The 19,182-nt window shown below is 42.1% G+C and overlaps 1 protein-coding gene across 3 annotated transcripts; it reads left to right on the top strand.

Moving 5' to 3' along the window:
- Positions 1 to 565: 565 nt before the first annotated feature.
- On the top strand, positions 566 to 16,334 carry LOC144721579 (proton channel OTOP2-like). Of its 3 annotated transcripts, XM_078599305.1 has the most exons (8): positions 566 to 733; positions 1,874 to 1,959; positions 5,093 to 5,538; positions 6,020 to 6,156; positions 7,084 to 7,142; positions 7,398 to 7,516; positions 12,599 to 13,728; positions 14,542 to 16,334. In XM_078599305.1, exons 3-8 carry the CDS (start codon positions 5,130 to 5,132, stop codon positions 14,710 to 14,712), a joined length of 2,025 nt encoding a protein of 674 aa, XP_078455431.1. In that variant the 5' UTR covers positions 566 to 733; positions 1,874 to 1,959; positions 5,093 to 5,129; the 3' UTR covers positions 14,713 to 16,334. The 3 variants fall into 3 exon arrangements, with proteins under 3 accessions (XP_078455431.1, XP_078455432.1, XP_078455433.1); XM_078599306.1 differs by lacking the exon at positions 1,874 to 1,959; XM_078599307.1 differs by lacking the exon at positions 14,542 to 16,334 and having other exon boundaries at positions 12,599 to 14,530.
- Positions 16,335 to 19,182: the final 2,848 nt, after the last annotated feature.

Here is a 19,182-nt window from a genome sequence, read left to right as displayed (position 1 = left end):
CGATACGGGCGCTCTATTGTACTGTACTTCTACGATCACCCGCCTATGATCCCCGACTTCACCAAAACCGCACTGACACGCATGGCGAGATGTATGGCCAAGCAACCTTGACGACTCGAACGGCGTGGAAAGGCCCTCTCATCCAACAGGGGATTAACATAAATTGCTGCACATGTGTATGTATAGATTTAGTACGGTCACGAATGAGAGTAGCCATGCAGGCCTGATTCTGACCTGTCAGCCTGTCATATCTCTCTTGTTTAGAATATACATAACATCTCAATAATAAATGAAGAGTAAACATCAATGCGCTGTACATGATTACAGTACCAGATCTGTGCACGTACACACTTTCACCGTATGCATCAAATGTCAGGAAGATAAGCGGTACAGTTCGTTTACAATGTGCCACTGGGTCGTGAGCTCCTATAAAGTAATTCGAGGTATTTGGCTTGGATCAGAGACGTTCAGAGTGGGGGTGGCAGCGGGAGTGGGGCGGGCATGTGTCACGTTTCACCTGAGGTGGATGGATCGAGATTGTTGGAGGGGCTCACTGCCGCCGTGGTTTGTGTTCGCTATAAAACGCACCTTCTTGAGAGGCTTGCCTGGTCAAGTGTTTTGTCCAGCAGGTGGGCTGGCTGGCTGGCTGGCCTGCGCACAACCGGATCGCATCACCAACCATCTCCCACCGCACGGGAACAGCAGCGCCCGTGATAAACTCAGAGAGAGAGAGGTACGTTCTTGCTGGCGATTGCAGGTAATATCGTTATTATAGCACGCGCGGTGAAGTTCTTGGAGACGCTCTGAAAAATATAATGCGAGGGAGGGGATAAACTCCGCTTTGTAGTTTAAAGATGAGATCTTCAATGCTGATATTGCTTGTGAATGAAATCGTGCTGTATTGGTTGGCGTGCGCTGTGCTATGAACCCAGAGAACGGAATTCAATTCCCAGCCATGGTTTAACGACACGAGTGGCGGGTTATATCTGAACCGATGTTCGGGTTCACACAACATCCTCGTGCCACTTCACCAACTCACACTGACCTGCGTGGTGAAGTATGGTTAAACAAAAAAAAACTTACTGACATGACATGGAAGAGTGCTTCATCCAGCAGTGGCTTTACATAAAGTATAGCAAACATTTCAAGTTGACATTGACAGTGTGTATCGTGCGTTGAGTTATAGCGTGCGTATCGAGAAGTGCCATTACATTGAGAGACAAAACAGCCGGGGGTAACACAGCCCCATTTCCAGAGCTCCAACGGGGTTTGTGCAAAGCCCCTTCTTCCTCCTTCAGTTTGGCTATGAAGGAAATCATGTTGAAGCGCGTCCAAGACCGCTTTATGTGTCTCGGGACCTTGGCAATAGATCCGACGCAGTTGGATTCTGCACGTATCACAAAGTTTTCATTGTCAGAGTACTCGCTCACACGTTCTTGAGGTCGCATCATAACGTGAATAGGTGATGATGGGTGATTGGGTTTTATATTGATTGTGTTGCAACCTTTGTCAATGCATCGGCACTGTTTATATCGCATGATCGTTAGAGATGGTGGTGGTGGTTTCGCCAGGTCTTCGTCCAGCATTGGATTGAGCATGGCTGCTGCTGCTGCTGATGATGACAATAATTGATAACCTTGCAAAATAACAGCCTTCTGTTAGGTCTGCCGAGGGTTTAATTGCGAAAAACAATGCGTGTTATAACGTTGTCGTTTTTATATTATTAAACAGTTTGGTGTGAGATTTTTTTGCAATGTAAATCGAAGATATGTCCAACTATACGAGGGGACAATAATTGTATTACATAATGTTTTAAGACATTGTGTTTCACTGCCCAAACGAACGTCGCGTGGCGCCTCTCTGTCGTTTGCAGCACTGAGCCAGTGGTGGAAATTCCTCATGTTCATGGCAGTGTCGAGTCTATCCATCGTATGACCACTGTTGACATTCTACAAAGTGGTAAGCCTTCTTATAGTATCGGTCTCCAACAGGATGGAGAGTTGATTGGGGTCAGAGCCGAGTTTTGAACTCTCAATTGTCTAACTGTGAGACGCGCACTCTAACCACTGCGCAATCTGGCTAAGAAGTTGCAGTTATGTCTTAACAGCTGTAAAGCCACTCCTGGGGGGGGGGAGGGATTTCACCATACTTCAGTAATATGGGATTTCACCATACTTCAGTACGGGTTGGTGACACTGTTGTTAGCAGAGGGCGGTGATCAAACTCAGGTAGCGGCGTTCATAACGCAGGGTGCAAACCACTGCGCCACCATTCCATCCCATAGTTGTACAGTGTTTATGTGCTATGAAGAAGGGCCATTGCTGAAAACGTCACCTATTATGCTTTTCCTTTTAATGCAGCGTTATTGACGATCGTGTTGAGTTTGTTGATATTTGTGACCCAGTGGTTCGTACGTGCACGGTGCTAGTGCAGAAATACAATTAAGGCATTGTTTTAGAAGCGGGCTCAGGAGGCGCATTCTCTGTGTTAATGGTAACACTCAGCCGTTTAAAAATAGCCGGCGAGGCTGTTGTAGCGGTGGCTTTCTACCACACAACAAAGGCCACGGTGGAATGCACTTCACTTTGCGCCCAGCTCTTGGCGAACCACGAGGCCAGCGTTGATAGCCTCCTCACCCATCTGCCTGTCTCCCAGAGAGGTGCAACCAATTGAACGAATAACTTAGAAGAAGAAAAATCAAGCATCTGATCAGATGTCTGTACAAATTAATAATAAACAATTTAGGGGTTCGTCAACCTTCTTTTTACATTTACAAGTTACATGTTGTAACTCCAGCAATGAGTTCCTGATGTTCATCAGTATGAAAAAGTACCCTCCGTCCGAGATGAGCTTTAGTGGGGACAGTCCATATCGAGTGGAGTGGGAGAGGGGGAACGCGGTGGGCAAATGAGTCTTGTACCCAGCTCAATTTTCTAATTGGTCAGTTTAACACGTAGGCATTGACGACCAATATTATCCAGAAGTGAAGTTTTTAATTGGTCTTCTGACTTTTCACCAAAATATAGTTTTGGCTAAACATATGTCTGAGCCGTGACATTGATACCCATCTCACGTGTGAAGGATGTGAAAATTGCGCTGGGGTCCACGCGACCACGGGGTCCCAACCGACGTACGACCAACAATGAGGGGTGGGAATTGGACAGCCCTCCCCCGATTTAAATTCTAAGTACCAGGGTCCTTGACAACTTACGCTAACTTTATATTCCACAGCCGTTCGTTACAGGCTATAGAATCATAATGTAATCGCGGAATTATTTCGCAACTTCTGGGGTAGAAAAGTTGGAACTCAATTCAAAGACAAAAATATGAAAAATACGCGAAAGCCGCCTAGCCGACTGCTAAGTTGTGCTTCGTGTGAGTTTGTTGGTCAGCTGATCATGGCTTACCGCTCCATTGTATAACACGTGTTATGCCTATCTTCGTGGATTGTGGATAAAAAAAAATGTATAGAGAATAAACAGACAAGAATCGGTTTACATTAATAAATATAAAGCAATTTATCCCATTAGTGTGTTGCGCCTTATTGAGCAATGTTTATTTGGAAACCACACTGCGGTAATGGGACGCAGGCCGATTGAGTAAGCGATTTCCGCTCGCATTGTTCGTACCGAAAGCAAACTTCCAAGTTATGCTTGTCCATAATATCCTTATTTGCATGTTATTATATTAATATGCAAATTATGCCAGAAGTTTCCGTGATCGAATTTTGGACAATGCGACCATTTTAATCCGAGCCCATTTAGAACCCTCTGTGTATAGATGTATACAAATTTACATAAAGTACAAATTACATGTAAATTATTGTCGTTTAGATTAGTGGTATGCTATATGTTCTGTGGGAAGCTCATGGGTACTGATGTAATTAATGCTTTACAATGTGCCTAGTAATGATACCGGAACGCCTGCTTCGTATTCTACTGTATTACTAATGATTATTTTTCATTTAAAAAATATAACATTCGTTGGTAAACGATTACAGCTCCCATAGTGTGAATATGAAAACAACATACATAAGGGGCATTGGCACGAGCCATCGGGTACATGGGCGCCAGCAAAGCACCTGGCCAATGCAGCAAGTGCAAGTTGAGACGTGTAAAAAGGATAATGAGTTAAAGCCGACTTTCAGCTGAATGCCAAGATACTTGATTTAATTAGCGCTGCTGGTGGCGGTAACCCGACCACACAAGTCATGTCTCGGTGAAAGTGGCCTCACAATTAATTGTCTAGCAGAGCAACAGCGGCGCGAGCGAAAGGAGGGACAAACGCACCACAACACATTTCACCCGATCCAGAGTGTGGAACCATGCAGACCAGCAGCTACAATTATCGTTCGTACATTGTGTTCTAATAGTATCCATTTGTTCTTTGGAGTTGTTGTGTGGATTTTAATTGATGCCTGTTCGCTACGAATAAAAAAAACATTCAATTTACAGTTCGGAAATATCTCGTAAAAGGAATGTTTCATAATGCTGTTACTCACCATCATTCTCTAAACAAAAAATACAACCCTGTGACATGGCATTGCCCTCGTGGACTTTGGAGGCTTATTTACATATATAGAATTTCCACAATGTTGATAAAATGTTGGTTTTATTGTACGATGGTAGCTATAAACTCAACATATTGCTGATAATATTATTTTATTTACGTGAAACATGCAATAATCACTAATGGGTAGCTGTTCTTGCATTCGGAATGTTAGTGAAAACCCGTACCTCAGTCCCTTTACCCACACCCTCGGCCTCTCCTACAATCAACACTAATTTTACTGATCATAATGAAAGTGTAAGCATATTGAAGCACGTGTCATACCGGTGTAAAGTCGATTAAAACGACAAGTCCAGCATATATGGACTCAGAACTGTCAAAAAAAATAAAGCGATAAAGTGGTACAACCTATGTATTTAGGTGTAAGACGACAATATACATGAAGGTTTAGCAGGATATACACACGCACTTGTAAGCACGTGTTATTAGGCACACACATATCTAGTGCCTTGTAGTCCAATCAAATATTTCCGTACCAATTGCACACAATTCTCAACAATGGCCGTGTTAATGTGTCGTTAAGATCCGCGTCAAGAGAAAGGGGGACGCAGTGCAGAAGGATGACTGAGCCAAGCAGGTCGAGCGCTGACACGGAGTCCCAAGATGACGATGTAGGCGTGCACGTGGGCGTCGCGGAGGAAGGCCGCGTCCCTTCTCCACCAGCCGCTCCAAGCAGCCTGGGCAGCTCAGGCACCTCAAGCTCCATCGTGCAGCCCCTCGTGCAGTCGAAGGCCGGCGTGGTCTTCTCGTCCCTCTATGCCATCAACTTGATCATGTTCGGCGCCACCTTTAAGTTTGCCGAGATCCTGAATCCCAACCATTCCGTGACCCATGCCGAAATGTACATCTTTCTGAGCATCATCGTGACCATTTCCATCCTGTACATGGTTGGCTTTGTGCTCCACATGCGCCGTGTTGACACAAGCAGCATTCCGATGGACCACCACGCTGGAGCCAAGTGGTTAAAAGGTAACCAACTCCGCACCTGCGTCATAAATCATGATGTATATTTGGATGCATGTTTTCATTGCTGTTGTCAGCCTGTAACTTCCAACTGGTGGACAAAGGTCTCCCCCACTTTATTCCATTCCTTCCTTTCCTTAGTTGTTTTTGTCCAGTAAGGAATTCAGAACTTTGTGATTTAATCTCGTTGCCATTTATTATGATACCTTCCTTTGGCTTCTTTGGCCTTCTCTGGGTCTACAATCAGTAGTTAATTTTGTTCATCCCTCATCAGATGTGTTCATCCCGTGTCCTGCCAATTTCCACTGAATTAATTTTACTTTAGCAATGGTGACCCCTGTAATTGTCCTTATTTCTTAACCTATATATACGACTTACTCCTAAAATGCATTTTCCATAGATCGTTGGCAAACGTATGGTCTTTTTTTAACCATAATTACTTTAAATAGAGCAGGATGAGATGACTACCGTGCCTGTGTCCCAACAGGTGGCCTGGCCTTATTTGCGCTGGCAACGGTCATTCTGGATGCGTTCCGCATTGGGTACTACACTGGCATGACACACTGCGAGTCTGTGGCCTTGGCCATATTCCCCGTCCTACAAGCCATATTCAGCATAATTTTGGTGAGAATACAATCCTCCCGTCATCACAAGTGTCAACATTTCATACAGATTAGGAAACACGGACTCAAAATCTATCATCAAAAATCTGAAACGATAGTGAAGTATGTGCATCTCATGCCCATTTACAGGCTGGCGATATGTACACCTTGTGCTGTGTAAGAACAATCATCACTGGAGTTCCCTAGGGTCGACTGCCATATGGCGATACAATGGTTGAGTTTAGATGTGATTTAAAGCACTTTGAGACACTGAAGCGTTTAAACACCCAGTTCCTGAAGAAATTTCCAGCACACGGAGCAAAACTTTGGACATCATGCCAAACAACACACGGTATAACCCAAAAACACTTTGGAGAGCGATTCAGCACAACCGTGTAAACCTGCACAGAAGCATTATCCCTATATATAATACACAAGCACTAAACTTGTGAATCTGCTGATAACACGACCCTAAGTACAGCTGATACAGCTTTGCCCAGCCTGTCAGGCTTGATAAAGGGATGCGAGGATAACCAGGTAGCTATCATACAAATCTACTGCAGGGAAACGGGGACGAACATCATTCATTATGTGGCCACGGCCCTGGTGGAGTAGGCCTGAAACAAATCAGATGCCGTGTGCACTTTCACTTTGTGATAGAAATTAACGCACTCCATAATAAAGAATGCAATCCTGGTCTTTAATGCAATTTTTTCCAGGTGTTGCTGATGGTAGAGCATGGACAGGTGATCGGACTTCCAGTAGAAATTTGGAATAAGATTTCTGGTTTTTATTTTTGACTGCTGTAAGGTTAGCATTCGCTGTATGTGTGGTCATGTATGTGGTCCAGATTAGCATGACATTATTTTTTACATGAATTTAGATGGAAATCTTTTTGTTACAAAAAGTACATTTTAATTAGTTGTTTTTCTCCTTTTCTCAATGCTAGGTGTTACTACTTTGGGTTTATGGAAAATACTGTGTCCGAGAATGGCAGACTCTGCAAAGGTAATTTACTCAGCGGTTCTAATAACACAACATGATGAATAAGCAATCAATGCAAAATTTATGTCAATTAGCAATTAAGCATTTTTCACGTGTATAAGAATATTTGTCTGTAATTATTGCATCAATGTTTAAAGTTGCACAATGGAACGCATTTCGGAATAACAAACATAAGAGGACACATGAAATGGATGGTCAAATGATTGTTACCTGGCTCTGGTTGTGATGTTTTTCACATTTCTTTCTTCTGTTTTGTAGACTTGGCATGATGCACACTTTAGCAACGAGTATTTTAATATGGTTTAACACCGTTATTGAAGAATCTATAAAAGTTATCAAGGAGATAGATCATGCAACTGAAGTGCTACCTTCAAATGGTACGTAATTACATTGCTCACATTTAATATGAAATCACAACAATGTTTTAATACTTCATGCTCAGATAAAATCAATTGATTTAATGCAGTTCTGCATTTTAAACACACCCACACAGACATATCGTAATATAACATCAGACAATCTCACGTGCAATTTTTTTTTAAAATCTTCTTTATTTTCCGTATGTACAAGTAAATATGGCACCAAATTAGGGGCAGGGGGCATATCACCCTCAGACTTAACAGACTACAGCAATAATAATAGACATCAGATGAAGGATTAATGATGATGAACATGACAAACAGCATCTCACGATTTCAACCAGTGCACTTTGCACATTATTTTATTTTTTATTATGTTTGTTAACCTAGGAAAACCTCACTGAGTCTCATGACTTTTCCTTTTTAGAAGGGGGTCTTGCCCACGTTTCGCAGTAGGGGGCGATGGTTGCTATCTCTAGTTGCGGGTAATTTTTTTTCAATTTGGACCCTGACCCTGGCTTACGATGGCATAGTGTAATGCAATATTTAACGTCCAATGTGAAGCAGGCAGCGTAGAGTGATTATATGGTTAATACACCCGCAGTAATAACCAGGGCAGCTGCTGGATTTGAACCTTAAAACTTTTGCCAGAATTGGAAAACGCCACCAACTAGGCCAGTGTTCTTTACTAATTTTTAGAAGAGGGCCACTTTCGCCATCAGTGTGAGGGCCGTCACGAATTTGAAACCATTGGAGTTTGACAGCACGATCGGGATGTTTTCACATTTGTGTATTGTCAGGAGCCGCACATTAGGGATCGCACTAAAGGCCACCAAGGGCCACCAGTGGTCCATGGGCCTTGCAATGAAGAACACTGCGCGAGGCCTTGTCACCGCCCAGTGAAGAAGCCACCTCGTGTACTATTCCATGACCACAGCGCCCCCACACACAAGAGACCGTTGGTTTTTTTTTCTCTACCGCACATCTGCTTCATTGTTCTAGCGGCTAGCCCCACTCACATACCCCTTAAGCCCCCCTACTTCTCCGCCCTCCCCCCGTTGCGACATCATTTAGTCCCAGCTACTTGACAAATGGTTGCACTGCCCATGTGTACACACATCATCTCAGCAGTGTCCCAAAGAGTTTCCTGTGCACAAGTATTTCTTGATAGATTGATGTATATGATGACAGCAGTCTAACATTACAATGGCTGTGTACCCTAGATATGTATTATTGAGTTTGCGCTGTTTTTTGATCTCATGATGTAAAGTAATTCCTTGAGTATTCTCAGGCAATCGCCCTATGTTCATCTTGGGGTTGGTCGTAGCAAAATCATCAGTTCGCGTGTAAATCAAGTCATAACATCGGATCTGTTTAGTCATAACCCTACCATCTCCATCGTTACCTCTACCATTCATTGACCATTGGGGCCTGCTCAACGATTACCGTTAAAGGGCCCCATAACTGGTTGTAATAATTTAGCATTACTCTATGTAAATTCTATTTCAACAAAGGTGTTTGCAGTTAATTAACTTATCACAGACTACTGTCTTGACTTCCTCTGTCTGACTGAGGCCTGGCATAGGCCTCTTTACTATCTTTAACTGAACGAGGTGACTCCATCTGGTTTCTCTTTTTGCGAGAAACCACGGTCATTAGGTAGGGGGGGGGCTGGCTTTATTTAATGCAAATTCTGCAATTGTAAAACCTGGCCCATTGCCAACGTTCCAGTCATTTGAGCACCTGGCATTAGATTCGAGGCCAATTTGTACCCAGCCGGCATTGTTAATATTGCTCTATCACCCTTCAAAGTTAATTTCGAAAATTCCTTTCAGAGTTTTCGGATTATCTGTCGTTGGTGTGTGCTCGTTCTCAACGGATTCTCATAATTGGTGACTTTAATGTTCATGTTCATACACCATCCAAACCTCATGTCAGGTACTTTTTGGCCATCCTTGACTCTTGGTTTCACCCAGCATGTCAAACAGTCAACACAGTCAGGTGAACATACTTTAGATTTGTTTTTTTCTCTTGGGCTTTCACTATCTGAACTGACTGTGATCCAGGAATCTCAGACCACTCTTTGGTCCTCTTTGATATATCCCTGCCCCTCCCGGTCCTTCTATTAAATAGCACATTTTATTTAACAAAATTACATCTATCACCCTGCCTCTCTCACAGATTTACAATTATATAACTGTGTTCTATCAGAGATCCTGGATTATTTGTCTCCCCTCCGAACCTGTTGGATATCTTCCCATCACCCTTTGCCATGGTACACTGCAGAATTGAGGGTGTAAAAATATGTCTGTAAAGCAGAACGTGCTTGGAGAAAGTCCGACCTTCACTATTTTTGTTTTATTTTATTTTCATTAATTTTGATGTTTTACCTACGTGACTTTACCGAAAAAACCTAAGAATATGAATCCTTGCAGTCACGAAAGCTTCAAATCCGACTTTACCATTCATCATAAAATATTTAAAGAATAGCTTTTTACTTAGCATAACAATATTACCTTGGCAAAATTCTCCTACATTGCTGGTCGCATTGCAAATAGTGATAACAATCCTCGGACCTTCTCTTCCTATATCAGTTAACTATTGAAAAAGGAGCCAAACGCAATCTCCCACTCCTGTGCTGATTTCTGTACTAAAATTCAAGAGTTTTTTCACGATAAAGTTTCCATTATCCGGTCCAAATTACTGCCTATTCCCTCTGTTCCCTCTCTTTCCCACTTGCCTCCGGCTCAGTTTGAGGACATATTGTTGACCGAGTTTTCTGCAATTTCAACTGCACAACTCATTTCTTTATTTGCTGTCTCTCGACCTACAAGTTGTCTACTGGATCCCTTCCCTTCAAGGGAATTAAAGAACAATTCCGTGATATTGAGGCCGTTTATCCTCAGTCTTCTCAACAGGTCTCTCAATACCAGCACAGTTCCTGACATTTTAAAGATGGCTGCGGTCACCCCACTTTAACACAAATTCAGATCTTGATCCCTAGCTTCCGGAAAATGTTTGCCTAATATCTAACCTTCCGTATTTGTCTACGCTTCTGGAACGAGCTGTGGTCACTCGTTTACATCAGCACCTGGCCTCAAACGATCTATTTGGCCACTTTCATTCAGGGATTGGACCTGCACATAGCACCAAAATTGCTCTGGTAAGGGTGGTCAATCATTATTTACGTTTGTCAGTAGATGAAGGGTTTGTCAGCCTCCTCATTCTGCTAGATCTAAGCCCGACATTTGACTTCATTGATCACGGGGTTCTCCTTTAGCGACTGGAAGTTTCAATGGGGATCTCTGGCATAGTTTTGTTGTGGTTCCACGCTCACTAAAATAAACATAGGTACTTCATCACAAAGGGTGGCTTCAAGTCACCAATTACACCGGTTCTCTGCGGTGTTCCGCAGGGATCTGTGCTTGGCCCATCACTTTTTAGCATCTTCATGGCACCACTCGGTATTCTGCTCTGACGTCTTGGCTTATCCAAGCATTGCTATGCAGATGACACTCAAATTTATATCCAGTTAGGCCCAGACTATGCAACATCTTTTTTCTGCGCTAGCTGCATCACTAACAGTAGTGAATTCATGGTTGCACCAAAACGTTTTGCTACCCAATGCCGACAAGACCGAAGCCATATTAATTGGCTCCCCTCTGCATCTTTCTAAAATTGGATCACCTTGTTTGTTGATTAATGGTTACGATGTCTGCCCCACACGGGAGGTCAGACACCTTGGTGTTCAGTTTGACCAGTAATTAACCTTTGAGGCAAACATAAATAAGGTGGTTAAAATTAACTTTTCCATCTAATAAATAATGCCAGAATGCATCGCGTCCTGTCACCTGCTAACCTAGAGAGGCTGATCCATGCTTTTCCCTTATCCTGACTGATTACTGCAACGCCTTACTGGCTGGGATTCCGAGTAAAGTACTGGGCAGACCACAGCTTGTTCAGAATGCAACTGCTAGAGTGCTTACAGGTACACCACTACGTGAGCACATTACACCAGTCCTCTTATCTCTTCGTTGGCTACCAGTCAAATTCTGAGTGGATTTTAAGATAATGCTATTAACCTTTAAGGCTTTAAGAGGGCTCACCCTATATTATTTTTAGGAACTAATCCATTTATATATTCCATCATGATCTTTAAGATATTTTGATCTCCAACTGCTCAGCACTCCCAGGTCTTGGTTGCGCTGTTTTGGTCGTCGGGATTTTGTTAGCATGGCACTCAAACTATGGAATGCCTTGCCACTTGAAATCAGGCAGAGTTTGTCGACATATTCAAGTCTGCTTGGAAAACCCATCTCTTTAAACTGGCCTTCCATCTTTAGTTTGGTCGGTTGCCCTGGTTCTGGTTTTGTGTCCTGCTGTTCATGCATTGCGTATTGGGATCCTTGGACGGAATGCACAATATAAATTTGAATTATTGTTATTTTTACCAGCATGAAAGGATAAGCAATTTAATAGTATATCGTTGGTTATTAAAAAACACAATGAAAATAACACATACAATATGGCCTGGGGTGATTGTGGAGTGGTTTTTGCATGCTGTATTATGAACCTGGCAACCTGAATTTATTCCTGACCACAACTTAAGTGGTGAGGAATATCTAAACCTGTGTGTGGCACTCCTCCTTCACAAACCTGCAGACCAGACATGGTGAAGTATGGTCTAACAGCTGCCATCCCATGGGTAATGGAAGGCATGAAAGTTGCTCGTACATTTCTGTGAAAATATAATATTCGTAAAATTGGTCTATGGATGTGGAGTGGTGGTGAAGTGGTTACCGCACTGCGCTCTAAATCCATTACCCTCAACTCGAATTAGATTTTCGACCGTCAGTGACGAGGGACATCTGAATCAGTCCTGAGCTTTTCCTTCACTAAGTCACACTGGCCAGTAGAGTGAAGTATGGTCAAACAACCTGCATGACCGACAGTGTGGGGCAGGCCTCTATCAGTAGTGAATTGACAAAGGGCTGTAAATCAATTGTATTATTACTATTATTATACTGAAATATCGTCATGGTACATATTTATTTTCACAGATCTAAAATGTGTTCTAAAACATTGTTTTTGTATTTACAGTAACATACAACGAAACGGGATGCACATGTGAGATGAACTTCTGCCAGATGTTCTATGACAGCGTGCTATTTCTGGATCCTTTCAACATTGAATTCAGCCTCTTTTCCTCTGCCATGCTGTACGTGATGTGGAAGAACGTGGGTCGGACAGATGCTCACAGTGTGTGTGAACCACACGTAAAGCCCAAGATGCGAATGGACAATGTGCTGTTGGGACCCATCTTTGGAATAGTTGTTTTGGCATCAACGCTTGTTGTTCTGGTCACAGTTGAAGTGCAAGTCAGGACTCCTGCAACTAAAGGACAGGCACTCTCAATGTATTACCTATATGGCATAGTAATTTACTCATCTATGGCAATCTGTGCTGTTGCAGGGTTAGTAATATACAAGTTAGGAAACAGTGGTTTGAGGAATGATAAAAATGTAGTGAGAAACCTCGATGTCCTCCTGCTAATTGGCTCATCAATTGGACTTTTTACTTCTGCCTACTTCTCCGTCATTGCCGCAGGGTTTAGCTTGAGTCCTGAAACGAATTTCCCTGCATTGGTAATGGCAGCTGCATTGTGCAAAATCGTTGAACTCATTTCTCAGAATCTCTTTATAATCGAAGGGCTTCACCGTATTCCGAGGACCGTGTTGGTGCACGACCAGGGAAGCAGCCCCACTCAGCGCATATCTATAGAGGCTGTCAACGGGGCATTTGAAAGTGATAGTCCGTCAGTGTTCACGCCAGTTTCTCAGCGCAAGCTCCATCTGAATGCACCCAATTTCAGAGCAGCGCAAGACGCAGAGATATTCAGCAATACACTGCCATCCACACCAAAATGTTTGAACAATTTTGATGGCATCGGCGATGCATTTGAGGTGGGAAACCCTTCTCGGGAAGCAACAGAGATGGCAATTTCCCCCATGTCACAGCACAGACTGCAGTTTCAAATGAGCGAAGATTTAAATGACGTCGTGAGCAACTCTTTAAAAGAAAGGAGTGAATGTGTTACCCAAGCAGAGAGCATTGGCAGCTTGACAACAGACAGCTCCAACAGGTCTTCAAGAACTGCAAGGCCACCGTTGGATGCCAAAACATACATAATTAAAAACTTCACCATCTATTTGTTGCTATGCAACATGTCGGTAAGTCATATGATGTGGATAATTACGCGACTTTCGCTTTGAATCCATGTGTTTATGGTGTAATTTCATTCAATTATGTACTTGATGATTCATAGCATTTCTGCAAAATAGATTTATTTAATTAAACCCACTTATTTTAATGGATCCATGTTAACAAGTAATGCCATTGTTGACTTTGTTGTGTTGAAAGTTGACCAACCATGTTACTAATAATACTGATGTATTGATAATGAAATCAACACATCGATGTGCCCAGAAAGGATTTTTCTCCATGTGTACATATTGCTTGCGATAACATTTGGAACAGAAACATGGATACTTACAAAAAATATGGGACAAGACCTGAAGAGTTTTTAAAAAAAGAATGGATAGATGCATGGGCGGTGACACGGCCTAGCCGTGCTACCTAGTGGGTTACCTAGTGGTAGCACTTTTGCCCTTTGATTTAGAGCTTCACGGTTCAAATCCAGCTGCCGTCCTAGTTATTTCTGCGGGTGTAATAACCATAAAGATACATGCCGTTTGCTTCAAAGCGAACACTAGAGATCCCTGATGTCATTCACACAAGTAGTTGGAATTATAGATAGCAACGATCGCAGACTGGCTTGGGCAGGATACATGGCTGGGGATGGAATGGTAGCCAAAAGGGAACACGCTTGAATGCATGACCACCACAGAGATGTCGTGATGAAATTAGCTTACGTGCAGGAAAGAGATGAATTATGAACGATTATGATGTGACTAATGTTGTCATTTTTTCTTTCCCTACTTCAACCCCTTGTCGTTATCTACCCCCCTCCCTTTCCCCTCCAGCTGTGGATCATAACAGCCTTCGGTGAACGGCTGCACCTCATTAATAATATAGGGGACCAGTTTTATGGATTCTCAGCGTGGGTAGTCGCCATTAATTTTTCCATCCCGCTTGGAGTCTTCTATCGCATGCATTCAGTGGCCAGCCTCTTTGAGGTGTTCTGCACCACTTAAGAGGGCCCCAGGTGCCTCGAAGCACAGCTGCAAGCCGTGCTCCCCAGTACGCCACACGTGATTATGCAAACATCTCCAGAGATTTTGCACACGCAGGATTTTAGGAGCTTATATATTTTGTGTATATGAGATTATTGTATCCTCGCAGGGTGATGCGTATGGGCATTTTAAGCAGAATGTGGGACCCTGCCAAACATGTGTCATGGGTTTATAACATTTTGGTGCATATTCTGTGATATTGTAATACAGTAGAACGTGAATATGCACACACCCTAAAACTAAACTACTGTATTTTATTTACCAGGTAAAGCCCACTGAGCTATTAGCTCTTTTTCAGAAGCGACCTGACCACAAATGATAACTCACCTAAGTAGCTTATCTTGTGGAAATGTATAGCAGCCAAATACTCTAAATGCGTGTTTCTAAATGTGGAGGAAAAAAACGGAGGACCCGGAGAAACATCCACGCGACCATGGGGAGAACATGCAAACTCCAGATATACAGGCTTCGGGGTCGGGATCGAACCTACGACCGCCTGCATACCAGGCGACGGAGATAACATCTTGGCACCACGGCCAGGTGTGCTTATATCCCGAGTGTGATTTAACAGAAGTTAAAATAAAAGTGATTTCCTGCTCAACAATGTGGTGGTGCTCGTCTCCTGTTTGCAGCCTTGAGGTAGTGGTGCAAATTCCACATTCCTTTGGTGGGGGGGGGGGGACCAACACTGTTAACTTTCCCAAAAAGTGATAGTTATTGTATTGGCCACAGAGGGATGATGGGTTGAGTCAACTCCTCAGTCAGGATATGAAATGCGCCAACTTCCGATTGTGATCTGCTCACTTTACCACCTGAGTTACCTGGCCGGTTTGCCTCTCCTCCCCACCCACCATGAGTGTAATATAAGCATGTGTTGCTTATAATAGAACTGTGCTTATATACAGTGTGTTTATGTCCAGCTATTATTGTCATGTCATTGGCATATACAACATGCTAAACCCTTGTCTTGCATAGAAATATGTTGGAGTCTTGAAAATAAATACTGTATATACGTCATGAATACACTCAAATAAATACTTTTTTTTATTATAGTCAAATTATTGACCAAACATTTTAAATGTTAGAATTTTGTAAGTGTGTGTGGGGTAATTTTTGCATTTAAAACGGTGGTAGTTTTGGGGATTGTAAGGTGGTAAATGTTATCATAAAATAATTGTAAATATAAAATATTGTACATTTCTATACTGGCTTCTCTAAAAGCAAAATATACCAAAGGGCTACTAACAATTGCATATCCTCATATTTAAAATATATTGTTTACTATATTTACATTCAGAATGTGAATTTTTAAAAAATGAAATGAATTGAATAAGTGACATTTTCGAAGGACACTTATACTGTAATTGAATTATAGTCGTCATGGTAATGGACTAATGGTTCACTGATGACAGATTTACACAATTTAGAAGTGAACACCATGTTCCTTATCAAATGAAGAAAATTATGCTGGTTCATTTGACAACGCTGGGTGTATTTACACTCTGGATGTTTCGTGTATTTACTTTGGTTGAATTTTTGAGTAATAGACGTGCATTTAAATGCCAATAAAATGTGCTTTAAAATCATGTCTCTTGTTCCAATTAATGATGTATATTAAACATTGTCTAAATGGGCACGCTGCAGTCTGAAATTAACTAAATATTTATTCAAATGTATCGATACAACTTATGACGTGCAAAACAGTGAGCTCAAAGATATCACATGAAATATGGATCTCAACTGAAGCCAAGGTTATGTCAGGCCATAGGCAACGAAATGTATATTTCATTCTAATTTTGAAATGTTAAATTACAGTTGCTTGGATATTACATGCTGACTGAATACCTGAGCAGTGAATGCTGATGGACTCATGGCTGATGTGTGAAGGGTGACATAAAGATAATTATATAGGCTAGAAAGATTACATGTCAGGCTTTCAGGAAGTTTATTTTTTCCCTTTGCAGTTCAGGTTATATATAGAGAAACTGCACTAAATTTAGAAGCTCCCTCATTCTGCATCCCTTTCCCATGCAAATACCTACGTTGCTTTTAATCCAGCAATATGGCCCTTTGCTCTTACATGCTTGCATCACTATACAACAAAGGGCATGACATTACAGCACTAAGTGTGTTGGGCATGGCAGGGACTATTGTATCAAATGGTAATGCTCAAGCTAAGAATAGTCCCAGGAAGATGTCAACATCCCTGGCTCCCTTCGGATTAAAACCCGTGCAAGGGCTTGTCAAGTTATATAGTTCATCTTTCTGTCCTGTGCAAGATAATGAAGCCATATTCAAATGCAGTAAATGTTACTGCAAATCGTGATGAGCAACGTTTTTGGAATCCTGTCCCCCATTTTCTGTATCGTCAAAAATTATGGCGAATAATGATTTTTGCTGACACCACAACCTCCAGTCTTAAAAAAAAATCCCAAAAATTCGATTAATAGTTTTATATAGCGTTCATGAAAATTGCATCTCACAATTTCTGATGAACCACAGACAAAGCTGGAAGGGCGGCAGGCGGTGAGCCGGGAATCAGCAATTTCTCCGCAGTTCTCTATATATCAATATTTTCAGCCATTGGTGAATGTTTATACATGTGGGAGGAGACCTGAAAAATCCAGAGAAAACCCACGCACGTGAGGGGGCAACACTCTATCCCATATAGAAGAGACAGATGACATCAGTCCACATTTTGTTGTATTGAATTCCACTGGCAAGCGAGGGTATGGCGCATTGCTGCCCACGGAAACGGAGTTTCGTGGCATTTTGTCATTTATCCGATCTACCAACCCCCAAAGTACTGGATTACAGGCGTACCCTTTATTTGTCATCGTGTGCAGACATTCAAAATTCCACTGCTGGATGAAGGCCTTCCAATGCCTTTCAGTCGTGTGACCATACATCACCACGTTGGTCAGTGTGGGTGGGTTTAAGGGGGGTAGCTAGGACTGATTTAGATATCACTCGCTACTGATGGCAGCCACGGCTGAGAATCAATCTCACATTACCTGGGTTCAGAACACAATGTGCAAACCATTTTACCACCACTACACCCATTCATCTACCGTACCTGCTTTTACATTATATTATGTCATGTCACCTCCACTTTCAACAAGAGACGTGTAATATCAGTGGGCACTCGTGACATTCACTATCGTACTTCCTCTGTGCAAGTGTATTACCGGGTCGGTCGGCGTACAAAGCGTCTATGTGTTCTTTATTCTCGCATGTCTCATCTTCCTCCACTACTCTCCAGTCAATGAACACTCACCTGCTTAACACGAACAAAAACAGTCGGTCTCTCTGTCTTTGATGTGTGCAGTAACACACAACACAAACACATAGAGCAGGTATATTATCTCGAACCGATTCTCATTAGTCATCATTCCAAGCGCGCATCATCTTCATCATGCTCTATCCACTGCTGTATGAATATCAAGATGCTGTCTGTAACTGTAATATGTTCTCTCATACGTGTGTTTATCGTTCTATTTCTCAATATAATACTAAGCGTACACTTCTCCATGATCCTTGTAAAACGTATATTGTATGCACACTTGCCACTTCATTTGTGTCCATATTTCTTATTCATATGTCAAAGCAGATAATATGCGTCCATAAGAACGATACGATACTCTCTGTGCACAAACGCGTGTTGGAAAGTGTTATCGAAACCTTGCGTATTTATGATTATTTTTTCTTCTTCTTCTTCTTTGCGTCATTTCCAACAACAAATGTAAGAAACATCTTTCACACATCTCCGAGAAACGTATATGTTAACATCACGCTATTCCGAGAATGCAAATTCCTTTTGAAACTTCGATAAGTTTTATTGTTCACACGGAAATTCGTAGTGTGTCTCTACGTCAAGTACAAAAATGTTCAGTTCATCTACTTCTCGGATTTCCAGACAAATATGCAGCTGCATTTGTTTAATTAAGCAAACCGTAAGTCACACTTGTAAAAAAAAAATGCTGCTGGCTTGCTTAACAAATAATATGGAACGTTGGTCTGCAAAGTCTGATGGACTAAATCCATATTTTATATTGATGTGGAGATGGCACAACGAACTTCTTCTACTGTATCCAAATGTTTTAATGAAATTACCTAAATATTTTGCTGGGCACGAGTGTGTTTAACACGCAGGCTTTCGCGACCAATATTATCCATAATCGAGGTTTTTGGGGTTAGATCACGTAAATATAAATGTGTTGTTAAACCTGCTACCACAACTCTGGCTGTCGCCTGATGATGCTGGTTGTAATTACCGGCGAAACTTCATAGTACTCGAATTGTATATGTTGTGGGTTTACTCTCCAACGCACAACCGGTATGCTGAATTAGTAACGAATTGGCATGTTTTGTTCACGTGACAAACCTTAAGAATTGGGCTGTGTCGGGTTGGTGGCAGGTTTAACGAAACAT

This window comes from Lampetra planeri, chromosome 12 (genome assembly GCF_965212315.1).
Source record: "Lampetra planeri chromosome 12, kcLamPlan1.2.h2, whole genome shotgun sequence".
NCBI lineage: Eukaryota > Metazoa > Chordata > Hyperoartia > Petromyzontiformes > Petromyzontidae > Lampetra > Lampetra planeri.
Note: the sequence above shows the minus strand (reverse complement) of the source record. Positions and strands in the feature narration are given on the sequence as shown.

What these genes read in the sequence shown, in the direction of transcription:
- LOC144721579 (XM_078599306.1), top strand. Translation starts at nt 5,130, where the DNA reads ATGACTGAGCCAAGCAGGTCGAGCGCTGACACGGAGTCCCAAGATGAC. An exon ending in CCATATTCAGCATAATTTTG is followed by an intron (nt 6,157 to 7,083) that starts GTGAGAATACAA and finishes TCTCAATGCTAG; the next exon opens with GTGTTACTACTTTGGGTTTA. An exon ending in TGTTGCTATGCAACATGTCG is followed by an intron (nt 13,729 to 14,541) that starts GTAAGTCATATG and finishes TTTCCCCTCCAG; the next exon opens with CTGTGGATCATAACAGCCTT.